At 41.9% G+C, this 22554-nt stretch overlaps 1 protein-coding gene across 1 annotated transcript in view; it reads left to right on the top strand.

Annotated features, from left to right (window-relative positions):
* LOC129695907 (adhesion G-protein coupled receptor V1-like) overlaps positions 1 to 22554 on the top strand; it is a 491758-nt gene that overhangs the window by 72419 nt on the left and 396785 nt on the right. The window contains exons 19-24 of the mRNA XM_055633356.1: positions 543 to 760; positions 4352 to 5095; positions 7525 to 7898; positions 10964 to 11134; positions 13786 to 13966; positions 21065 to 21264. Coding sequence (XP_055489331.1) covers positions 543 to 760; positions 4352 to 5095; positions 7525 to 7898; positions 10964 to 11134; positions 13786 to 13966; positions 21065 to 21264 — 1888 coding nt within the window. The remainder of the gene's footprint in view (positions 1 to 542; positions 761 to 4351; positions 5096 to 7524; positions 7899 to 10963; positions 11135 to 13785; positions 13967 to 21064; positions 21265 to 22554) is intronic.

The following is a 22554-nucleotide window of genomic DNA, read 5'->3' as shown; positions in this document are numbered from 1 at the left end:
CATAATTAACAATACTTTACAACACCCCATCCTATGACCAATCCTGATTGTGCATTTGCAAACCTGCTCAGATCTTCTGCAAAACCCTCATACATATTAACAATAAGAAGGATATCTGGACCTCACCTTATCCTCAACTTCCTCCCAGACATCGTGGAGTTGTAACTCATAGTTATGCAACTTTCACAGAAAGAGGACAAGCAGGCTTTGCAAATCCAGAGATTCTCCATTTTGTGACATCTTTTATTTGGCCAATATTATCACGTGTATAAATAGATAGGTGACTTTTCTCAAACTCCTAATTCAGCTGGAGTTTAGTATTCTTTCAGAAGGATTTAGGTTTTGAAAGTCATGTGCGCACTAAATTCCTGAGCCCATGACCGAATTAATCTAAAAGAATGAAACAATTTAGTGTTTGTTTTAAATCCATTTTATTTCACAGATTTGTTATCAGTGAAATGACACACACCAATCCAAAAACAAAGTGAATTACTTTCAAAGAAAAATGATTGTTGTATTGTCGTTCCTTTGCTTATTGACAGGATTATGAGAGAGCGAGGAACATTTGGAAATGTCTCCGTTTCATGGCAGCTATTTTTCAATGGCACTTTCTTGGAACCTGGGCAAGAGTTTTCAGAATCATCTGGGATTGTGGTCTTCACTACTGGAGAGGTAGCCTCCCCTGTAGCACTCCATGCACTTCCTGATGGAATTCCAGAATTTAATGAAACCTATGTTTTAAGGTTGCTCAATGTTTCAGGTATGAACGTGGTGGGGCAATTTATGCCGAATGATATTCTAATTTTAATTTTGCTAAATATATTACAGTGCTCCTTTACAGCAATATTATTGTAACCTGGGTTTACAGCTCTTATTAATAAAGTTGATTAAAACACCTTTTGCAATAAGTATCGACATTTTATATTTTTGATTGTCCTGGGATCTGTCGTAGCATGGGGAAAAGCAGAAATGGCTTTCGAAAAATGTATTCTGGAAATAGATGATAATATTCAGTTACATCGTTATCCTATAACTTTAGAAACATAGAAACATAGAAATTAGGTGCAGGAGTAGGCCATTCGGCCCTTCGAGCCTGCACCGCCATTTAATATGATCATGGCTGATCATCCAACTCAGTATCCCGTACCTGCCTTTTCTCCATACCCTCTGATACCCTTGGCCACAAGGGCCACATCTAACTCCCTCTTAAATATAGCCAATGAACTGGCCTCAACTACCCTCTGTGGCAGAGAGTTCCAGAGATTCACCACTCTCTGTGTGAAAAAAGTTCTCCTCATCTCGGTTTTAAAGGATTTCCCCCTTATCCTTAAGCTGTGACCCCTTGTCCTGGACTTCCCCAACATCGGGAACAATCTTCCTGCATCTAGCCTGCCCAACCCCTTAAGAATTTTGTAAGTTTCTATAAGATCCCCCCTCAATCTCCTAAACTCTAGAGAGTATAAACCAAGTCTATCCAGTCTTTCTTCATAAGACAGTCCTGACATCCCAGGAATCAGTCTGGTGAACCTTCTCTGCACTCCCTCTATGGCAATAATGTCCTTCCTCAGATTTGGAGACCAAAACTGCACGCAATACTCCAGGTGTGGTCTCACCAAGACCCTATACAACTGCAGTAGAACCTCCCTGCTCCTATACTCAAATCCTCTTGCTATGAAAGCCAACATGCCATTCGCTTTCTTTACTGCCTGCTGCACCTGCATGCCTACCTTCAATGACTGGTGTACCATGACACCCAGGTCTCGCTGCATCTCCCCCTTTCCCAATCGGCCACCGTTTAGATAATAATCTGCTTTCCCGTTTTTGACACCAAAATGGATAACCTCACATTTATCCACATTAAACTTCATCTGCCAAACATTTGCCCACTCACCCAGCCTATCCAAGTCACCTTGCAGTCTCCTAGCATCCTCCTCACACCTAACACTGCCCCCCAGCTTAGTGTCATCCGCAAACTTGGAGATATTGCCTTCAATTCCCTCATCCAGATCATTAATATATATTGTAAATAGCTGGGGCCCCAGTACTGAGCCTTGCGGTACCCCACTAGTCACTGCATGCCATTGTGAAAAGGACCCTTTTACTCCTACTCTTTGCTTCCTGTTTGCCAGCCAGTTCTCTATCCACATCAATACTGAACCCCCAATGCCATGTGCTTTAAGTTTGTATACTAATCTCTTATGTGGGACCTTGTCGAAAGCCTTCTGGAAGTCCAGATACACCACATCCACTGGTTCTCCCCTATCACACGCTACTAGTTACATCCTCGAAAAATTCTATAAGATTCGTCAGACATGATTTACCTTTCGTAAATCCATGCTGACTTTGTCCAATGATTTCACCACTTTCTAAATGTGCTGCTATCCCATCTTTAATAACTGACTCTAGCAGTTTCCCCACTACCGATGTTAGGCTAACTGGTCTGTAATTCCCCGTTTTCGCTCTCCCTCCCTTCTTAAAAAGTGGGGTTACGTTTGCTACCCGCCAATCCTCTGGATCTACTCCAGAATCTAAAGTGTTTTGAAAGATTATTACTAATGCATCCACTATTTCTGGAGCTACTTCCTTAAGTACTCTGGGATGCAGCCTATCTGGCCCTGGGGATTTATCGGCCTTTAATCCATTCAATTTACCCAACTCCACTTCCCGACTAACCTGGATTTCACTCAATACCTCCACCTCCTCCACCTCCTTTGACCCGCGGGCCCCTGCTATTTCCGGCAGATCATTTATGTCTTCCTTAGTGAAGACGGAACAAAAGTAGTTATTCAATTGCTCCGCCATATCCTGGTTCCCCCTGATCAACTCACCTGTTTCTGACTGCAAGGGACCTACATTTGTTTTAACTACTCCCTTTCTTCTCACATATCTATAAAAACTTTTGCAGTCAGATTTTATGTTCACTGCCAGTTTTCTTTCATAATCCATTTTTCCTTTTCTAATTAAGCCCTTCGTCCTCCTCTGCTGGTCTCTGAATTTCTCCCAGTCCTCTGGTATGCTGCTTTTTCTGGCTAGTTTGTACGCATCATCCTTTGCTTTGATACTATCCCTGATTTCCCTTGTTATCCATGGATGCACTACCTTCCCTGATTTATTCTTTTGCCAAACTGGGATGAACAATTTTTGTAGTTCATCCATGCAGTCTTTAAATGCCTTCCATTGCATATCCACCGTCAACCCTTTTAGAATTAATTGCCAGTCAATCTTGGCCAATTCACGTCTCATACCCTCAAAGTTACCTTTCTTTAAGTTCAAAACCATTGTTTCTGAATTAACAATGTCACTCTCCATCCTAATGAAGAACTCAACCATATTATGGTCACTCTTGCCCAAGGGGCCACGCACAACAAGACTACTAACTAACCCTTCCTCATTACTCAATACCCAGTCTAAAATAGCCAGCTCTCTCGTTGGTTCCTCTACATGTTGGTTTAGATAACTATCCCGTATACATTCCAAGAAATCCTCTTCCTCAGCACCCCTGCCAGTTTGATTCACCCAATCTATATGTAGATTGAAGTCACCCATTATAACTGCTTTGCCTTTGTCGCAAGCATTTCTAATAAAGTAATTTAATTTGTTAAGTTCATATCTCCATTAAAGAACATGATATGAATGTCCATATTTTCTTAGGAGGCCATTTTATTTACCCAAGATATACTTTCCATATTTTACTATTTGTTACATTTATAATTTTAAAGTAGAAATGAAATCAGTTCACTTCAGTGTCCTTCTCTCCAGAGATGCTACCTGTCCCACTGTTACGCCAGCTTTTTGTGTGTATCTTTGGTTTAAACCAGCATCTGCAATTCCTTCCTACACATACTCAATTCAGTTTTGTTTATTGTCACGTGTACCGAGGCACAGTGAAAAGCTTTTGTTGCATGATTGTCAGCAGAAAGACAATACATGATTACAATCTCTCCATACATGTAGATACATGATGAAGGAATATAGACACAAAAAGCTGGAGAAACTCAGCGAGAAAGGTAGCATCTCTTTAGAGAAGGAATGGGTGACGTTGCAGGTCGAGACCTTTCTTCGACCCGAAACGTCACCCATTCCTTCTCTCCAGAGATGTTGTCTGTCCCGCTGAGTTACTCCATCTTGTGTTTATCCTCGGTTTAAACCAGCCTCTGCAGTTCCTTCTTACACATGATAAAGGAATAATGTTTAGTGCAAGATAAAGCCAGCAAAGTCTGATCAAAGATGGTCCGAGGGTCATCAAAGATGTAGATGGTAGTTCAGCAAATGTAACTTTTTTAATTGGAAATTGATATTTCCAGTTGAATCACCCTACAATGACTTATCAACTTCTCCGTTGACTTAATAGGTGGAACTCCCGGCTCTGGCGGTCAATTATCAAATAAGAGTTTAAGTGTCAACGTTGTGATTACATTTAATGATGATCCTTTTGGAGTTTTCATTCTGGATGCTGAAAGCCAGGAGAGGGGAGTTGCTGAAGATGTGCTTTCAGTCGAGGACATGTCCTATATAACAAACTTCACAATTCTGCGGCAAAAAGGCGCATTTGGAGATGTTCGAGTCGGATGGGAGATACTGTCCAATGCATTCAGAAATGGACTGCCTGACATGACGGACCTCATCCTCGTTGGAACGTTTCCCAGTTCTGTTGAATTCCGCCCTCATGCCAGACGGCATCGCACGGGGACAGATGTTCTGTACTTCAGTGGGGCAGAGCATGTCTACGGAACTGTTAGCCCAGAATATCATCCCAGGATGAATAGCACAATTAATAATTTTACATTGACTGCTTGGGTGATACCCGATCCCAACACTAATGGGTTCATCATATCAAAAGCAAGTGACAATGGCACCATTTATTATGCTATGAAGTTGATGACAAATGAATCCTTTATCTCAGTAACGTTTTGCTATAACCTGTTGAGCTCAAATATTACCAATGTTGTCTCAGTAACTGCATTGAAATATATGGACGAAAATACTTGGATACATATTATAATTGTAGTGGCGGATGGAACAATTGAATTTTATTTGGATGGGATTCTACTTCCACATGGCATCAAGTATCTCAAAGGAGAAACAATTGCAGATGGTAAGTAGTTAAAATCTAATGATTGTGTAGAGTTTGACGGTGCATTTGTAATAGTCAGTTTGAGCCAGTAGCACCTTTCTTCTTCTTCTTCCATTTGAAAGATTCATATGCATAGAACATGTTTGCAGATGATGTCATGTCAAAATGAGACTTGTGTGCTCAACATCCACATTTGTGTATGTGTGCACACACATTATATACAATGGACTGATCTAAGTTCAAGAAGTGTACTGTTGATATATGCTTTAGTGAGAATTATAAAAAAGTCAATTGCAGAGTAAACTTGCTAATCAGACCATTCATTATTTTTGATCTAAATAGATGACAATAGACAATATAGGTGCAGGAGTGGGCCATTTGGCCCTTCGAGCCAGCACTGCCATTCAATGTGATCATGGCTGATCATCCCCAATCATTACCCCGTTCCTGCCTTTTCCCCATATCCACTGACTCTGCTATTTTTAAGAGCCCTCTCTAGCTCTCTCTTGAAAGCATCCAGAGAACCTGCCTCCACCACCCTCTGAGAATAGGGTGGTGGAGGCACTCATTCTTGGAATCTATATTACTAAAAGTGTCTATTGGTTCTAAAATGCTTGCAGAAATTGTCTTTTGGTTCTAAAATGCTTGCAAAAAGTGTCTATTGGTTCTAAAATGCTTGCAAAAAGTGTCTATTGGCTGTTGTGGGTGGTGGTAACTGCTTTGAAAGGCTGCTGCATTGCAAAAAAAATGGCTGTTGGTGGAGGGAACTGCTTTGAAAGGCTGCTGCACTGCAAAAAAAAAACCTGGTTGTTGTTGGTGGTGGTAACTGCTTTGAAAGGCTGCTGCATGGCAAAAAAAAATGGCTGTTGTTGGTGGAAACTTGACAACTTCCTGTTTGCATAAATATTGATTTTAGATAAAACGCTACCACTTACAGCTGTGATTTTTGACTATCTTACTCAGTTCCTCGCCGCTCATCAGGTGCAGAGGATTCTTCCCATCAATTAAAAATAAAAGTGGTGTTAGTGTTAAAAAAAGGTTTGAGAATCTCTCTACTGTCAATCATACCATGAAGGCCACGCCCCTTCCAGTTGGAGGGGGAGGGATTATAAAACCCGTAAGTGTGGGTGTGGCTCCGTCTCTGCAAGATGGGAGGGGGTGGTGGTGGGAGAAGAGAAGATTGGTCACGACTGTCTGAGCTGTGAATCGACTGAACACACTGAATGTCTACTGAACTATGAGTGTGGTGTGTCTACTGAACTATGAGTGAACCTAGTCGGTAGTTTCCAACCTGATTGGAGCTGGGGGCTCCGTCCGGAATGTGGTTGTCTTGCACCCTGTTTGAAATGCTCCGACCTGCACTAGCATCTACCCCTGCCTGCGCGGCTCCAAATCCAGCGCCATGAACGGCCCTTGCTCCGCGAATGTTTGCATCCTGCTCGAAGGGCATACAGTGCACTTTAATTTTGCCTTGCACCCTGCTGACCCGGAAAGGCACTTGCCCGGTTGCCTTACACCCCTGCTGGAATCACAGCAATGCGATGGCGCCGACTCAACTGTTAGTCCACGGAGCTGTTAGTGAGCTGCCAGCACATCAGGGCGGAGCTGGATTGAGCTGCGCCTAAAGCAGCCAGGGGTGAGCCGCAGGGGTCGGAGCTACAAACCCGCGCCGCCCGCAGCCCACAGTGTCACAGCGCTGCGGAGCTTACTGCACAGCGACCCGGTAAGGCATTGACCGCTCCCCGCCTCTCCGACCAGGTAGGGGACTAAGAATTAAAGACGACATCTGGAAAAAATGGCCGGTTTTCGGAGTTTTTCGGTTTCCGGAACTCCGGATAAAAGGTTGTGCACCTGAGCCTTACTATTAACATTTTACTAGCAGAAATCTTTTCTGTGGAAAGTTCAAACTTAATTCTGTCCAGTCTTAATCTGAGCTGAAAAAATAGTAAATCAACACTTGAAAACCAAGATCTATTTTGCCTCAAGTCTAGAAGAATGCAAGGTGAGAATCGAGAAATGGGGACATAATCTTAAGATGGGGGAGTTGGCCATTTAAGGCAGAGGTAAGGAGGAAGTATTTCCCTGGAACTCAATATATTTAAGACTGAGATGGGCAGGAAGACTTTTGAGTTATGCGATCGACAGCCAAAATGAAGTTTAGCCCATAGATTAAAATAGCCATGATCTTCTTGAATGGCTGGACAGGCTTGAAATGCTACTCTTGCCTTTTTAAGTAATAGTCACTCATTTGTCAATTCCTCTCTTTGTAGTGTAGCATATTGTTTAATTTACAGATTTCTGTGCCATAATTTAACATTTCATGTTGTGTTTTATACATTAGATCTATGCACCAGCACCGTAAAAGTGGATTATAATTTGGAGAAAAATTATAAAAATACTTAAAAATATTATTATCTTAAGTTGTTTCAAATTCTATTATGTGTCTCCAGGACCTGGTATTCTAACTGTTGGGGCAACTGCTGATGGGCAGAACAGGTTCACAGGACTAATGCAAGATGTGAGAATATATCTCTGTAAACTGGACCGAGATGAAATTCACGAAATTCACGCTAGCCCAGCAAAGGCTGATCTGCACCCAATATCTGGATACCTGGAGTACAGAAGAGGGGAGAGGAAGAAGTCATTCATCGTTGCTGCAAGAGATGATGCTGAAGAGGAAGGGGAGGAATCTTTTGTCTTAAAACTGACAAGTGTGAATGGTGGAGCCAGAATCTCGCAGGACAATGCCACGGCCAGGCTGCGAATAGAGAAAAGTGACAATGCCAATGGATTGTTTGGTTTCACCGGCACCTGCATACCACAGGTGACATACGTATATTCACATTGTACATGTTAACAGGCAAGCTTCATTATGTGTGGGAAGGAACGGCAGATGCTGGTTTAAATTTGCTTTAAACAAAAAAATAATTTTGAGTCTCTATGACTGTTGGCAGATCAATTTCCCTCCTGGGATAAATAAAGTTTTATCGTATCGTAAACCGAAGATAGACACAAAGTTGGAGTAACTCAATGCGGTCAGACAGCATCTCTGGAGAAAAGGAGTGGGTGATGTTTCAGGTCGAGATCCTTCTTCAGATAACCTTCAGTCTATTCCTTTTCTCCAGAGATGCTGTCTGACCGGCTGAGTTACTCCAGCTTTTTGTGTCTATCTTCAAGTTCAAGTTCAAGTGAGTTTATTGTCATGTGTCCCTGATAGGACAATGAAATTCTTGCTTTGCTTCAGCACACAGAATATAGTAGGCATTTACTACAAAACAGGTCAATGTGGCCATATACTATAATATAAATATATACACACATGAATAATAAACTGATAAAGTGCAAATAACAGATAATTGGTTATTAATAATCAGAGTTTTGTCTGAGCCAGGTTTAATAGCCTGATGGCTGTGGGCAGTTGCTATTCCTGAACCTGGTTGTTGCAGTCTTCAGGCTCCTGTACCTTCTACCTGAAGGTAGCAGGGAGATGAGTGTGTGGCCAGGATGGTGTGGGTCTTTGATGATACTGCCAGCGTTTTTGAGGCAGCGACTGTGATAAATCCCCTCGATGGAAGGAAGGTCAGAGCCGATGATGGACTGGGCAGTGTTTACTACTTTTTGTAGTCTTTTCCTTTCCAGGGTGCTCAAATTGCTGAACCAAGCCACGATGCAACCAGTCAGCATGCTCTCTACTGTGCACCTGTAGAAGTTAGAGAGAGTCCTCCTTGACAAACTGACCCTCCGTAGTCTTCTCAGGAAGTAGAGGCGCTGACGAGCTTTCTTGAGAATTGCATTAGTGTTCTCGGACCATGAAAGATCTTCAGAGATGTGCACGCCCAGGATTTGAAACTCTTGGCCCTTTCAACCATCGACCCATTGATATAAACGGGGCTGTGGGTCCCCATCCTACTCCTTCCAAAGTCCACAATCGGTCTTCAATATGTGATATTTCAGTCCAGTTTCATGAGGTTTTGTAGGATTTGGACCAAGTTGGGACTAGTGTAGCTGGGGCATGTTGGCAGGTGTGGGCAGGTTGGGCTGAAGGGTCTGTTTCCACACTGTAAAACTCTATGACTAAGTTTGCAGTTCTTTACATTTGGCCATGAAACATTGTAGCCCAGAAGAGATGCGTTGACCATTCTGTCTGTCAGTATCATCTGCAAATCTTTACCCATTGATAATCCTCTTAACGTACACAAATATTTATTTAATTTCCTTAAGGTTCAATAATGCATGAACTCTCTGTCATAATGTGTTCCATGATCCAGCAATTTCCAAGCAATTTTTCAAATCTGTTTGGAATATGTAGTCACTGACTCCCAACCATCATCTTGAATCTTGTATAACTTTAATGGATTTAATTTGTTGTATTTATTCTCAATGGCATACGTTTTTCTGAAGTCTTAAATTATTTTAGGCAGTATATATGTCATTTCCTGTTTTTCCTGTTAGAATGTTTGGTGTCATAATTAGTTTTCATCTATACATCTTTCAACCTTTTCAGTTAACCTGTCCAAATTATGATGGATAATTGTACATTAATTATGGCTGTTTGCAAAACCTGTATTGGAAAATTTCAAGTGGTTAAGTCTAAAATTAAGCATGTATGCAGAAAACAAAAGTAGACCAATGATGAACACATCCTTGCACCTTGTTGTAGCAATGTTACAAAATTTTGAGATTTAAAAAATCAAGTCTGTAATTTATCCCATCAGATAAAGCATAAAAAGAAGTTTAATTTGACACCTAATTCACTTTCATATCTTCAATATTAAAAAAGTTAAGGCCATTTTCATACTCGGAAATTAGCATCTTGTTCCCTATTGCTTTTCCATTGACTTAACACAAAAGCTGTGATCGAGGACAGTGAAAAGCCCATAACTTTCATAAAAATTAAGAGAACTGAAAGACATTTTCAGTTATTATAGATTGAAGCATTCTGAAACAAATATGAAACAATCTTACTTAGATGACTTGAAATTAAAGTGTTTAATTAGTTAGTTACCTAATTTTAGCTAATTACAAAATTCAATTACTAGATCTAAACGTCTATCAATTTCTTAAGAATAGATTAACATTTTTAAGTAGCCTAAGTATCCAAATAACATTGACACAATAATTCACAATGTAACATAATTTTTAAATCTCATTGTCATGGATTTATAGGCCAAATGGAATGAATTTAATGTTTAATACCTGTAAATTAATGGCCATTTAAATAATCTTGCGAGTGGGTTTTTCTGGAACGCGACCATTTGGAACGTTGCGGTGAATTTTATACCCCTTATCAGCAGGAAAAATACTGCCGGATCGTATGAGGAAAAAAAATCACCATTTCGCAACGTAAAATGTGATTTAAAGGCATCTTAAGAAATACATAAAATAAACGGCTTTCCTTTACCTGAATACCGTCCCCGTTGTCGGCGTTGACGGCTTTAGAAGCTGATTTTAAAATTACTCCAGCGCTGAATATTTCGGGTGATTATTTTTAAAAAAAGAAGAAAAAAAAAAAAGAATTGTCAGAACAATTCTTCAGCAAAAACTTGCACTTCAACAATATATAATCCAGGACAAGGTAGGGAAAAAATGCGTTTTAACCCCCCCCCCCAAAGGAACCAAAATCGCGCACACGGCCAGTGGCAGAACTACAGTGCCGCTGAAGGTAAGTAATGTAACATACTTACTTGTTGGTGTTCCAGCAATATTCTGCAAACTTTAGCCCTAAATGTCTTCCCTTCATAGATATCTAACTGTGCTCTATTTACTGATTTCTTCCTTTATCACAAAGTTGCTTCTGTTTCCCTCACAAGGAACGATAATAAGTTGTCTTTAAATTAAGGTGTTTTGTGCAGTTAACCAGCAAATCTTTCTTTTGTTTTTCACTTGCAGACATCCAGTGAAGGGTCAACAATATCATGTATTGTTGAAAGAACAAGGGGCGCCTTGGACTCTGTCTTTGTGAATTACAATATCACCCAGGTTGAATTTGACCACAGCAATATGAGTGATTTTGGCAATCCTATTGGTACTATCACCTTTGTTCCCTGGCAAAACTCTGAGGTGAAAAGAAATCTAAACAACAAATGAAGTTTAAATGCAGAGATGTATAGCACTTTTAATCACTATAAGATGGTGCCAAGTAATTGCAGAATTTTCATTTTTAATGTCATGTTATCTTGAATTTCTGATTGCAAATGCATATGTGTAGAAGGCAAATTGAGTGATAGACCACAATAGGTTCAGAGCAGATTTGGTAGCAACTAACATGGACATTAAATTAGTAGATTGGCAGCATTCAAGCTCAATGGTGCTGCATTGAGGCTTGGATTCCAGAAACATGCTATTTGAAAGCTGTTGGCTACATGTTAACACCAGGGCTGTAATCACTGGTTATGTGAAGGTAAGAACTAGGTTTACAGAGAATGAATCAACATCTTAGTGTTCTGCCTTGAGTAGAAATGAAAGATGTTTTTTTGGGGGGGGGGCGAGCAGTACAGAATTTATATTTAAAGAGATGAAAAAATTTCCGTTTCCTGGGATGTCAGGACTTTCCTATGAAGAAAGACTGGATAGACTCGGCTTGTACTCGCGAGAATTTAGAAGATTGAGGGGGGATCTTATAGAAACTTACAAAATTCTTAAGAGGTTGGACAGGCTGGATGCAGGAAGATTGTTCCCGATGTTGGGGAAGTCCAGAACAAGGGGTCACAGTTTAAGGATAAGGGGGAAATCTTTTAGGACCGAGATGAGAAAAAACATTTTTCACACAGAGAGTGGTGAATCTCTGGAATTCTGTGCCACAGAAGGTGGTTGAGGCCACAGTTCATTGGCTATATTTAAGAGGGAGTTAGATGTGGCCCTTGTGGCTAAAGGGATCAGGGGGTATGGAGAGAAGGCAGGTACGGGATACTGAGTTGGATGATCAGCCATGATCATATTGAATGGCGGTGCAGGCTCGAAGGACCGAATGGCCTACTCCTGCACCTATTTTCTATGTTTCTATGTTTCTACTGGGAATATTGCGCAGGTCAAGCTACACGAATGGGAAGAGAAATAGAGAAAAGGTTGTTATGAATATGCTGATATTTCCAGTATTTTCCATATCACTTTAGATTTCTAGCATCTGCAGATTTTATTGAATTTCTTTGAGCATATTTTTCTGATAGTTACCGGGCAGCGGCTTTAAAGGATGTTGGTAACGTCTTTCAACATATGGTCACAATAAAAATCATGATGAGTTAATTGGCGGAAGTCCACACGCTGCAGTTCTGCCAATTGATAACAAAATATTACAATAGGATTCTGGGCTGAAATCCATTCGAAGAGTGGGGGGAAAAAATCAATATTTTAATTAAAAAGACCATTTCAAATAAGCTATCAGTCAGAGAGTCGTAGAATGATACAGTGTGGAAACAGGCCCTTCAGCCCAACTTGCCCACACCGGCATACATGTCCCTGCTGCACTAGTCCCACCTGCCCACGTTTGGTCCATATCCCTCAACTTGTCCTATCCAGGTACCTGTCAAACTGTTTCTTGTATGTCGGGATAGTGCCAGCCTCAACTACCTCCTCTGGCAGCTTGTTCCACACACCCACAACCCTTTGTGTGAAAAAAGTCACCCCTCAGATTCCTATTAAATCTTTTCCCCTTCACCTTGAGCCTATGTCCTCTGGTTTTCAATTCCCCTCCTCTGGACAAGAGGTTGTGGGCATCTACCCGATTTATTCCTCTCATGATTTTATCCACCTCTATAGGATCGCCCCTCATCCACCTGTGCTCCAAGGAATAGAGACCCAACCTACTCAACATCTCCCTATAGCTTAGAACCTCGAGTCCTGGCAACATCCTCGTAATTTTTTCTGAACCCTTTCATGCTTCGAGGCACAAAAGACTGCAAATGCTGGAATCTGGAGTAAAAATGTCCACTGTTCATTTCTCTCCACAGGTGCTGCCTGACGTGTTGTGTTTCTTCAGCAGGTTTTTTTTTGCTCATTATACAATAGACAATAGGTGCAGGCCACCACCGCCATTCAATGTGATCATGGCTGATCATCCCCAATCAGTACCCCCTTCCTGCCTTCTCCCCCATATCCCCTGACTCCGCTATTTTTAAGAGTCTGATCTAGCTCCCTCTTGAAAGCATCCAGAGAACCTGCCTCCACCGCTCTCTGAGGCAGAGAGTTTCTGTTTAGCTTCCCTATGCATTCCAAGTGTGTTTACATTATCAGAGTGACCATTGGGGTAATGAAGCCCCATTGTCAATTTTCATGAATGGTTGTTTAAATAATGTTAACGTTGGTGAGAAAAAAAAGCATTGCGTTACTTTGAAATTAATCTTGAATCGAGGTATGAAGGGAATGGTCCTTTCTTTAAAAGAAAGTAGTTTGCTCTCCCCTCCAAAGAACAAGTTGAAACTATTTTATTATACTTACTTAGGCATTTGTCCTTTCCTTTATTCCATTTGTGATTTGTTGCATTTGTATGTGCTGCACAGTGAGTTCTATATGCTTTGTTCACCTTGACTAATTAAAATGCTTATATAATTAAAAAAAGAGATTTTGTTGCATAAATGTGCTAAATTAGTAAAAGGTATTGCTATTTTTAAAAGCTCTTAACAGCTGATGCTCAAAAGTAGTTGACCATTTATAACCATGTAATTGTTGTTTCTGGGACATTGATCTTTCATTGTGGTGCTTTTGTTCTCTCGAAGGTTTTGAATGTCCATGTTCTAAATGATGATTTACCTGAGCTTGCTGAGCACTTCATAATTTCCCTGGTTTCAGCGATTTCTGGAGACGGGAAAGTGGGCTCTACTCCAACTAGTGGGGCCAGCATAGACCCAGAGAAAGCAAGCACACAAGTCGTAATAAAATCTAGTGACCATCCATATGGTAATTATGTTAAAATGTGCATTGTGTACGTCCAAGTAATAATCGTTGCCATTAGAGTAGTTAATGATTATCTGTAATGTGGTCTGACATGCAAAGCATCCTTGTGTTGATCTCCAAACCTACATCACTCTCCTCTTCTCCCCCACCCCCCCCCCTCCCCCACCACACCAAACATGTGACTGGCTTCAAGGATTCCTTTCTTGTGAGAAAAGAGTGCAATGCCTATAATCAGAATGTTGCAACCACTAACTCAATAATAATTTGTTGACCTGCTGTTCATCACTAATGCTAACGGGTTAAGTTCAAACTTTCCAGGTACCTTTGAGATTTTAGGTAGTCTATGAGGGAGTATATATGTACTGCAGCATTTCTCTTCAGCAAGGAAATTTAAAAAAAAAACATTGGTTAGACCGATCCTATCTAATATATTTAATACTTTTTCATGGATAATCACTATATGTGCTTCAGTTGTCAAAGCAAAAAAAAACTTGCAACAGTAAACTGTGGACTGGGAATGTTGTAGAAAAGAGACACCTTGGGTTACAGATACATAGTTCTATTAAAGTGGCAACACAGGAAAACAGGGTGGTGAAGAAGACATGTGGTGTGCTTGCCTTCATCAATCAGAGTATTGAATGCAGGAGATGGAATGCTATGCTACAGCATAAAAGGTATGAGGATGGTACTTTTGGATTAATGTGTCTACTTTTTACACCTTGCTATACGATGAATAGACTGGATAGACTTGGTTTATACTCTCTAGAATTTAGGAGACTGAGAGGGGATCTTATAGAAACTTACAAAATTCATAAGGGGTTGGACAGGCTAGATGCAGGAAGATTGTTCCCGATGTTGGGGAAGTCCAGGACAAGGGGGCACAGCTTAAGGATAAGGGGGAAATCCTTTAAAACCAAGATGAGAAGAACTTTTTTCACACAGAGAGTGGTGAATCTCTGGAACTCTCTGCCACAGAGGGTAGTTAAGGCCAGTTCATTGGCTATATTTAAGAGGGAGTTAGATGTGGCCCTTGTGGCTAAGTGGATCAGGGGGTATGGAGAGAAGGCAGGTACGGGATACTGAGTTGGATGATCAGCCATGATCATATTGAATAGCGGTGCAGGCTCGAAGGGCCGAATGGCCTACTCCTGCACCTAATTTCTATGTTTCTATGTTTCTATGAATGTCATTAAGCTGGGAAGGATGCAAAGAAAAGGTTACAAGGCCTCGAGGGATTGAGTTATAAGATAGTGTACAACTTTTTCTCCTGGAGTTTGATTCCTGAGGGGTGACGTTTTAATGAGGTTTATAGCGTAAAGGGGAACACAGATATGGTGAATAACCAGAGTCTTTCCCCCAGTGTTGAGGGGGACAATAGAGAAAATAGTTTTAAGGTGAAAGGGGTAGGATTTATCAAGGACCCGAATGCTAACTTTTTCATCTTAGATGTGTGGAATGAGTTGTCCGAGGAAATACAAAATGAGGTGCCTTGGAGAGGTAAAGTGCGAGTCTTTGACTCCAGTGGCTTTGGCTCAAGAGTCTTTGGCTCAGAGGCTGAGGCGAAGAAACTACATTTAATCGGTTGTGTGTGTGTGTGTGTGTGTATAATTAAATGTTTAAGTTAAATATTTAAACTTGTGATGGCAGAAACAACAGTGCGTTTGTTACAGGATGTGGGAAGTCCGGGCACTGCTGGTGCCACTGACCACTAAACCTGTGGGAACTGTGTCCAGATGCAGCTCCTCAGGGAGCTAGATAGGGAACTGGAGCAGCAGCTGGGATGACCTGCGGTCCTTCCGGGAAGATGAAAGCTTCCCGGACAGGACCTACAGTCAGGTCATCACGCCAAGAGTACAGGAGGTGAGATGGTTCGAGACGGAAAGAGAGGGAATGAAATGAGTACAGGAGACTTAGGTGGAGGTACCTCTTGAAAACAGGCACACCCTCTTGGGAGCTGTCGGGGCAGACGGCATTTACAGTCCGAGCGGCAGACAGGACTGTGACAAGAATCCCGGCACTGAGACTCGACCGGCGAGACTGACGTCAGGCAGAGCCACAGTGGTGGGTGACTCCATTGTCAGGTGCGGACAGTAGATTCTGTGGAGACGGGCGAGATTCGAGGATGGTGTGTTGCCTCCCCAGAGCCAAGGTCCAAGACGTCTCAGACCCACTTCACAATATCCTCGAGAGGGAAGGTGAGAAGCCGGAAGTAGTTGTGCATGTAGGCACAAATGACGTGGGTAAGGAGGTCTGCAACGTGAGTATAGAGAACTGGGTAGGAGGCTGAAAAGAAGGACTTCTAGAGTAGTTATCTCTGGTTGGCTTCCAGTATCTCATGTTAGTGAGGGTAGGAACAAGGAGATATGGGGGATGCGTGGCTGAGGAGTTGGTGCAGAGAGCAGAGATTTAGATTTCTGGATCACTGGAATCTCTTCTGGGGCAGGGGTGACCTGTACAAAAGGGACGGGTTGCACCTTAATTGGAGGGGACCAACATTCAGGCAGGCAGGTTTGCTAGTGTTATACAGGTGGGTTTAAACTAAACAGTGGGGGGGGTGGAGTCAACATTGTGGAAGCGTATGCGTGCAGTTAACAGGAAAGAGTGTAGGAACGATCACATGTAAACTAACAAGGCAGGGGGATGGGGACCAATGCAAGGAGACAGAGGGACATAAAAGGAGGACAGAAGCAAAAGGTAGAAGGGAGATAAGAAAAACAAACCTGAAAGCCATGTGCCTTAATGCGAGGAGCATTCGTAATAAGGTGGGTAAATTGAATCTGCAGTTAGTAGTTAAGGAATATGATAAAGTTGGAATTACATAGACATGGCTCCAGGGTGACCAAGGCTGGGAGCTAAACATTCAGGGGTTTTCAATATTCAGGAAGGATAGACAGAAAGGAAGAGGAGGTGGGGTGGCATTGCAGGTTAAAGAGAAGATTAATGCAATAGCAAGGAGATTGGATGCTGTATAATCTGTATGGGTAGAACTGTGAAAGGGCAGAACATGCTTGTTGGACGTATACAGACCACCAAACAGCAGTAGGGAGGTTGGGTATAGCATCAAGCAGGAAATTAGGGATGCATGTAGCAAAGGTACAGCAGTTATCATGGGTGACATTAATCCACATATAGATTTGGCCAACCAAATTGGTGATAGTGCAGAGGAGGAGGATTTCCTTGAGTGTACACAGGATGTTTTTTTTTTTTCAACCAATATGTAGAAGAACCGACAAGAGGACAGGCTATCTTAGGCTGAGTATAGTGTAATGAGTAAGAATTAGTTAGCGATCTTGTTGTGCAAAGCCCCTTGGGCACCAGTGACCATAATATGGTGGAGTTCTGCATTAGGATGGAGAGAGACACAGTTAATTCAGAGACTGAGGGCCTGAACTTGAAGAAAGCAGACTTGGTAGGTATGAGACAGGAATTGGCTAGGATAGACTGGCAAACTATACTTGAAAGGTTGACGGTGGAGATGCAATGGCAAAGATTTAAAGTCTGCAGGATGAACTCCAGAAATTGTTCATCCCTGTCTGGGTGAAAATATAAAATAGAAAAAGTGGCTCAACTGTGGCTAATGAGGGACATCAAGGATAGTGTTAAATCCAAGGAAGAGGCATATCGATTGGCCAGAGGAAGCAGCAGACCGGAGGACTGGGAGAAATTTAGAACTCAATAAAGGGGTTAATTAAGAGGGGAAAAAAGAACATGAAAGAAAGCTTGTGGGGAATATAAAAACTGACTAAAACTTCTTTAAATATGTAAAAATGAAAATATTAGTGAAGACAAATGTAGGTGCCTTACAGTCGGAGACGGGTGAATTTATAATTGGAAACAAGGAAACGTCAGAACAGTTAAACAAGTACTTTTGTTCTGTCTTCACTAAGGAAGACACTAACAATCTCCCAGAAATACTAGGGGACCGAGGATGTAGTGGGAGGAATGAACTGAAAGGAATCGACATTAGTCAGGAAATGATGTTAGGTAAACTGTTTGGACTGAAGGGAGATAAATCCCCAGGGCCTGATGGTCTGCGCTCCAGACTACTCAAGGAGGTGGCCCTAGAAATTGTGGATGCATTGGTGATCATTTTCCTCGACTTTGGATTAGTTCCTATGGAGTGGAGGGTAGCCAATGTAACTCCACTTTCTAAGAAAGGATGGAGAGAGAAAACGGGGAATTATAGACCGGTTAGCCTTACAGTGACAAGATCGGTCAAAGTCAACATGGATTTATGAAGGGGAAATCATGCTTGACTAATCTGAAAAATGTTGATGATATAACAAGTAGAATGGATAAGGGAGAGCCAGTGGATGTGGTGTATCTGGACTTTCAAAAAGCCTTTCACAAAGTCCCACACAAGAGATTAGTGTGCAAAATTGGAGCACACAGTATTGGGGATAAGTTATTGACATGGCTAGAGAACTGGTTGGCAGACAGGAAGCAAAGAGTAGAAATTAACGGGTGCCGCAAGGCTCACTGCTGGGACCCCAGTTATTTACAATATATATTAACGGTTTAGACGAGGGAATTAAATGTGACATCTCCAAGTTTGTGGATGACACAAAGCTGGGTGGCATTGTGAGCTGCGATGAGGATGCTATGAGGCTACAGGGTGACTTGGATTGGTTGTGTAAGTGTGCAGATGCATGGCAGATGCAGTATAATGTGGTAAATGTGAGGTTATCCACTTTGCTGGCAAGAACAGGAAGGCAGATTATTATCTGAATAGTGTCAGATTAGGAAAAGGGAAGGTGCAACGAGACCTGGGTGTGCTTGTACATCAGTCACTGACAGTAAGCATGCAGGTACAGCAGGCAGTGAAGAAAGCTAATGGCATGTTGGCCTTTATTGCGAGAGGATTTGAATTTAGGAGCAAGGAGGTTCTACTGCAGTTGTACAGGGTCTTGGTGAGACCACACCTGGAGTATTGTGTGCAATTGTTTTCTCCTAATTTGAGGAAGGACATTATTGCCGTTGCAGGAGTGCAGTGTAGGTTCGCCAGGTTAATTCCGGGGATGGCAGGACTAGCATATGATGAAAGAATGGGTTGACCGGGTTTGTATTCACTGGAATTTAGAAGAATGAGAGGGAGCCTTATGGAAAAAATATAATTCTTAAAGGATTGGACAGGCTTGATGCAGGAAAAATGTTCCCGATATTGGGGTAGTCCAGAACCAGGGGTCACAGTTTAAGCGTAAGGGGTAGTCTATTTAGGACTGAGTTGAGGACAAATTTCTTCACCCAGAATTGTGAATCTGGAATTCTCTGCCACAGAAGGCAGTGGAGGCCAATTCACTGCATGTTTTCAACAGAGAGTTAGATTAGCTCTTAGGGCTAAAGGAGTTAAGGGATATGGGGAAAAAGCAATAACGGTACTGATTTTAGATGATCAGCCATGATCATATTGAATGGCTGTGCTGCCTCGAAGGCCTACTCCTGCACCTCTGTTTCTATGTATAAGAGGGTACAACTGTGAAATTTGCAAGACACTAGGACAGGTGCCTAGATAGGAGTGGTTTGGAGAGATAGTGGCCAGGCACAGGCAAGTATGACCAGCTCAGTCAGGCAACATGGTCAGCATGGATGTGTTGGGCTGAAGGGCCTGTTATCGCGCTGTATTGCTCAATGATTCTATGGGCCTGAGTACTCAGAGAAACTGACTGTTGGACTGTTAATGAATATTACTGTTGTAATATTTGAAACATTTTTCAATCGTTAGTTCAGAAAGGTTCAGGACTGGACAGGGTGGGAAAACAGTTTGTAATGTCAAAATGTGACACAAAGCCATGCGACTTGTGCATGCATCAAAATAGAAGATTTGAGAAAGAATCCTCTATTTGTTCACTCTTTTGCTCATAAATTCTATGTAAGTGAAATTTATTCTGTATCTCAAATTTTTGGATGGTAAAGCTTGTACTTGGGGTAAGAGGGTGTTATGCTTATAATGGCTATTGTCAATTTCTGTTCGTAGTTAAATACAGTCCCATATAATCTCTTAAATTAATATTAAAACTGAGAATTAAATTGAAGCTTGAAAACCTGAAGAAGTGGAACTAAAATGCCCCGACAATTATGCAAGGGGAAAGGATGGCCTTTATAAATCAGAGCATTGAGTATAGAAGTTGGGATGTAAAGTTAAAATTGTACAAGGCATTGGTGAGGCCAATTCTTTAGTATGGTGTACAATTTTGGTTGCATAATTATAGGAAGGATGTCAACAAAATAGAGAGAGAGAATACAGAGGAGATTTACTAGAATGTTGCCTGGGTTTCAGCAACTAAGTTACAGAGAAAGGTTGAACAAGTTAGGGCTTTATTCTTTGGAGCGCAGAAGGTTAACGGGGGACTTGATAGAGGTCTTTAAAATGATGAGAGGGATAGACAGAGTTGACGTGGAAAAGCTTTTCCCATTGAGAATAGGGAAGATTCAAACAAGAGGACATGACGAGAATTAAGGGACAGAAGTTTAGGGGTAATACGAGGGGGAACTTCTTTACTCAGAGAGTGGTGGCTGTGTGGAATGAACTTCCAGTGGAAGTGGTGGAGGCAGGTTCGATTTTATTATTTAAAAATAAATTGGATAGGTATATGGATGGGAAAGGAATGGAGGGTTATGGTCTGAGTGCAGGTAGATGGGACTAGGGTAAAATAAGTGTTCGGCATGGACTAGAAGGGCCGAGATGGCCTGTTTCCGTGCTGTAATTGTTATATGGTTATATGATATCTAGCTGGCATGAATGCTTCAGATTATTCTGCCAGAATTGAGCAAATTTCCAATATCAGCCAATGTCCGTTTCCCTTCCCAGAGCAGGATAGCTCATGCAACCTAAATCACAAACACCTCAGAATGTAATTGTATTAAATTGTAATTTAGAACCTGAAAAATCTACAATCAACCATTAAACATATAAAACCAAGCTAACCATGTAAAGCTCAGAATTCTTAACCCAAAACGTGGCCCAACTTTCTGCATCCACAGATGGTGCTTGGCCTGTTCATTCCCTCGAGCAGTTTGTGTTTTTTTTTTTGCTTCAGTTTGCAACATTTGCATTCGCTTGTGTCTCTAGGAAATGTTACATCTACTGTAATGTGTTTGCAGGTTTACTGCAGTTTTCCACTGGACCACCACCGGGAACAAATGTAATTGTCTCGCCTGCGGTCTCTGTACCGAGTGTTACCGTGAAGGAGGAGGTTGGTTCACTCGGATTGCTTGTAGTTCGTGCCCAAGGCCTTCTGGGCAACGTCGTGGTTGTGTACCAAACTGTTCCCCTGACGGCTGCGAGCCCATCCGATTATCAAGTAAGCAATAAAGGTTTTTTTTGTTTGGAAGAATGATGTTTATTTAGTTTCACTTAGTTACAAATGTAATAAACACCAACGACTTATCTGAGCATTGCCACTCTGCACATTCTTACTCAACACTATTATCACAGCGAAGGTAGACAAAAGTGCTGGAGAAACTCAGCGGGTGCAGCAGCATCTATGGAGCGAAGGAAATAGGCAACGTTTCGGGCCGAAACGTTGCCTATTTCCTTTGCACCATAGATGCTGCTGCACCCGCTGAGTTTCTCCAGCACTTTTGTCTACCTTCGATTTTCCAGCATCTGCAGCTCCTTCTTAAACACAATTATCACAGCGACAGCTTGCAATGCTACTCCAGTATGGTCTTTCCTTTCACTTTTCTCTTGAATTAAGTTGAATTAAACAGGAAAGTAGATCTGCCCATTGTAACAAACCCTTCATTTCAGGAAAAGTGTGGATTCTAATGAGCTTTGCTAGTTTTCTCGAGCTGGAGGAACCCAGTGGGTCAGGCAGCATCTATGGAGGGAAATATTACTTACAAATATTAACTAACAAAATTCTTAAGGGGTTGGACAGGCTAGATGCAGGAAGATTGTTCCCGATGTTAGGGAAGTCCAGGACAAGGGGTCACAGCTTAAGGATAAGGGGGAAATCCTTTAAAACCGAGATGAGAAAGAACTTTTTTCACACAGAGAGTGGTGAATCTCTGGAACTCTCTGCCACAGAGGGTAGTTGAGGCCAGTTCATTGGCTATATTTAAGAGGGAGTTAGATGTGGCCCTTGTGGCTAAGGGGATCAGGGGATATGGAGAGAAGGCAGGTACGGGATACTGAGTTGGATGATCAGCCATGATCATATTGAATGGCGGTGCAGGCTCGAAGGGCCGAATGGCCTACTCCTGCACCTAATTTCTATGTTTCTATGAAATTGGTAGAGGATGTTTCAGCTTGGAGGCCCTTCAGACTGATGGAGTGAGGGGAGAAACCTGGGGAAGGCATGGGACATAGCTTGACAAATAATAGTTAGATACAGTTGAAGAGAGGGTGATTGGAAAATGGCTGGAGATAGGAATAAAGGCTCGAGGTGAAATGGAGACACAAGGATGTCAGATAAGGAAAGAAGAAGAAAGGGGTGAAATGTAATGCTGCTGGGAGGGATTTGGATGGAAGGGAGTGGGGGTGTAAGGAGAACGAGGGGGATAAAGGTGAAAGGGAGACTGGAGTAGGGAGGTATGGAAGATGAGCAGAAGTAGAGTTGACAGGAACAGGGTGATGGGGCAGAGGGGGG

The sequence above is a fragment of the Leucoraja erinacea genome, chromosome 3, assembly GCF_028641065.1.
Source record: "Leucoraja erinacea ecotype New England chromosome 3, Leri_hhj_1, whole genome shotgun sequence".
NCBI lineage: Eukaryota > Metazoa > Chordata > Chondrichthyes > Rajiformes > Rajidae > Leucoraja > Leucoraja erinaceus.
The sequence above is the reverse complement of the archived record's forward strand: the minus strand, read 5'-3'. Positions and strand labels throughout refer to the sequence as shown.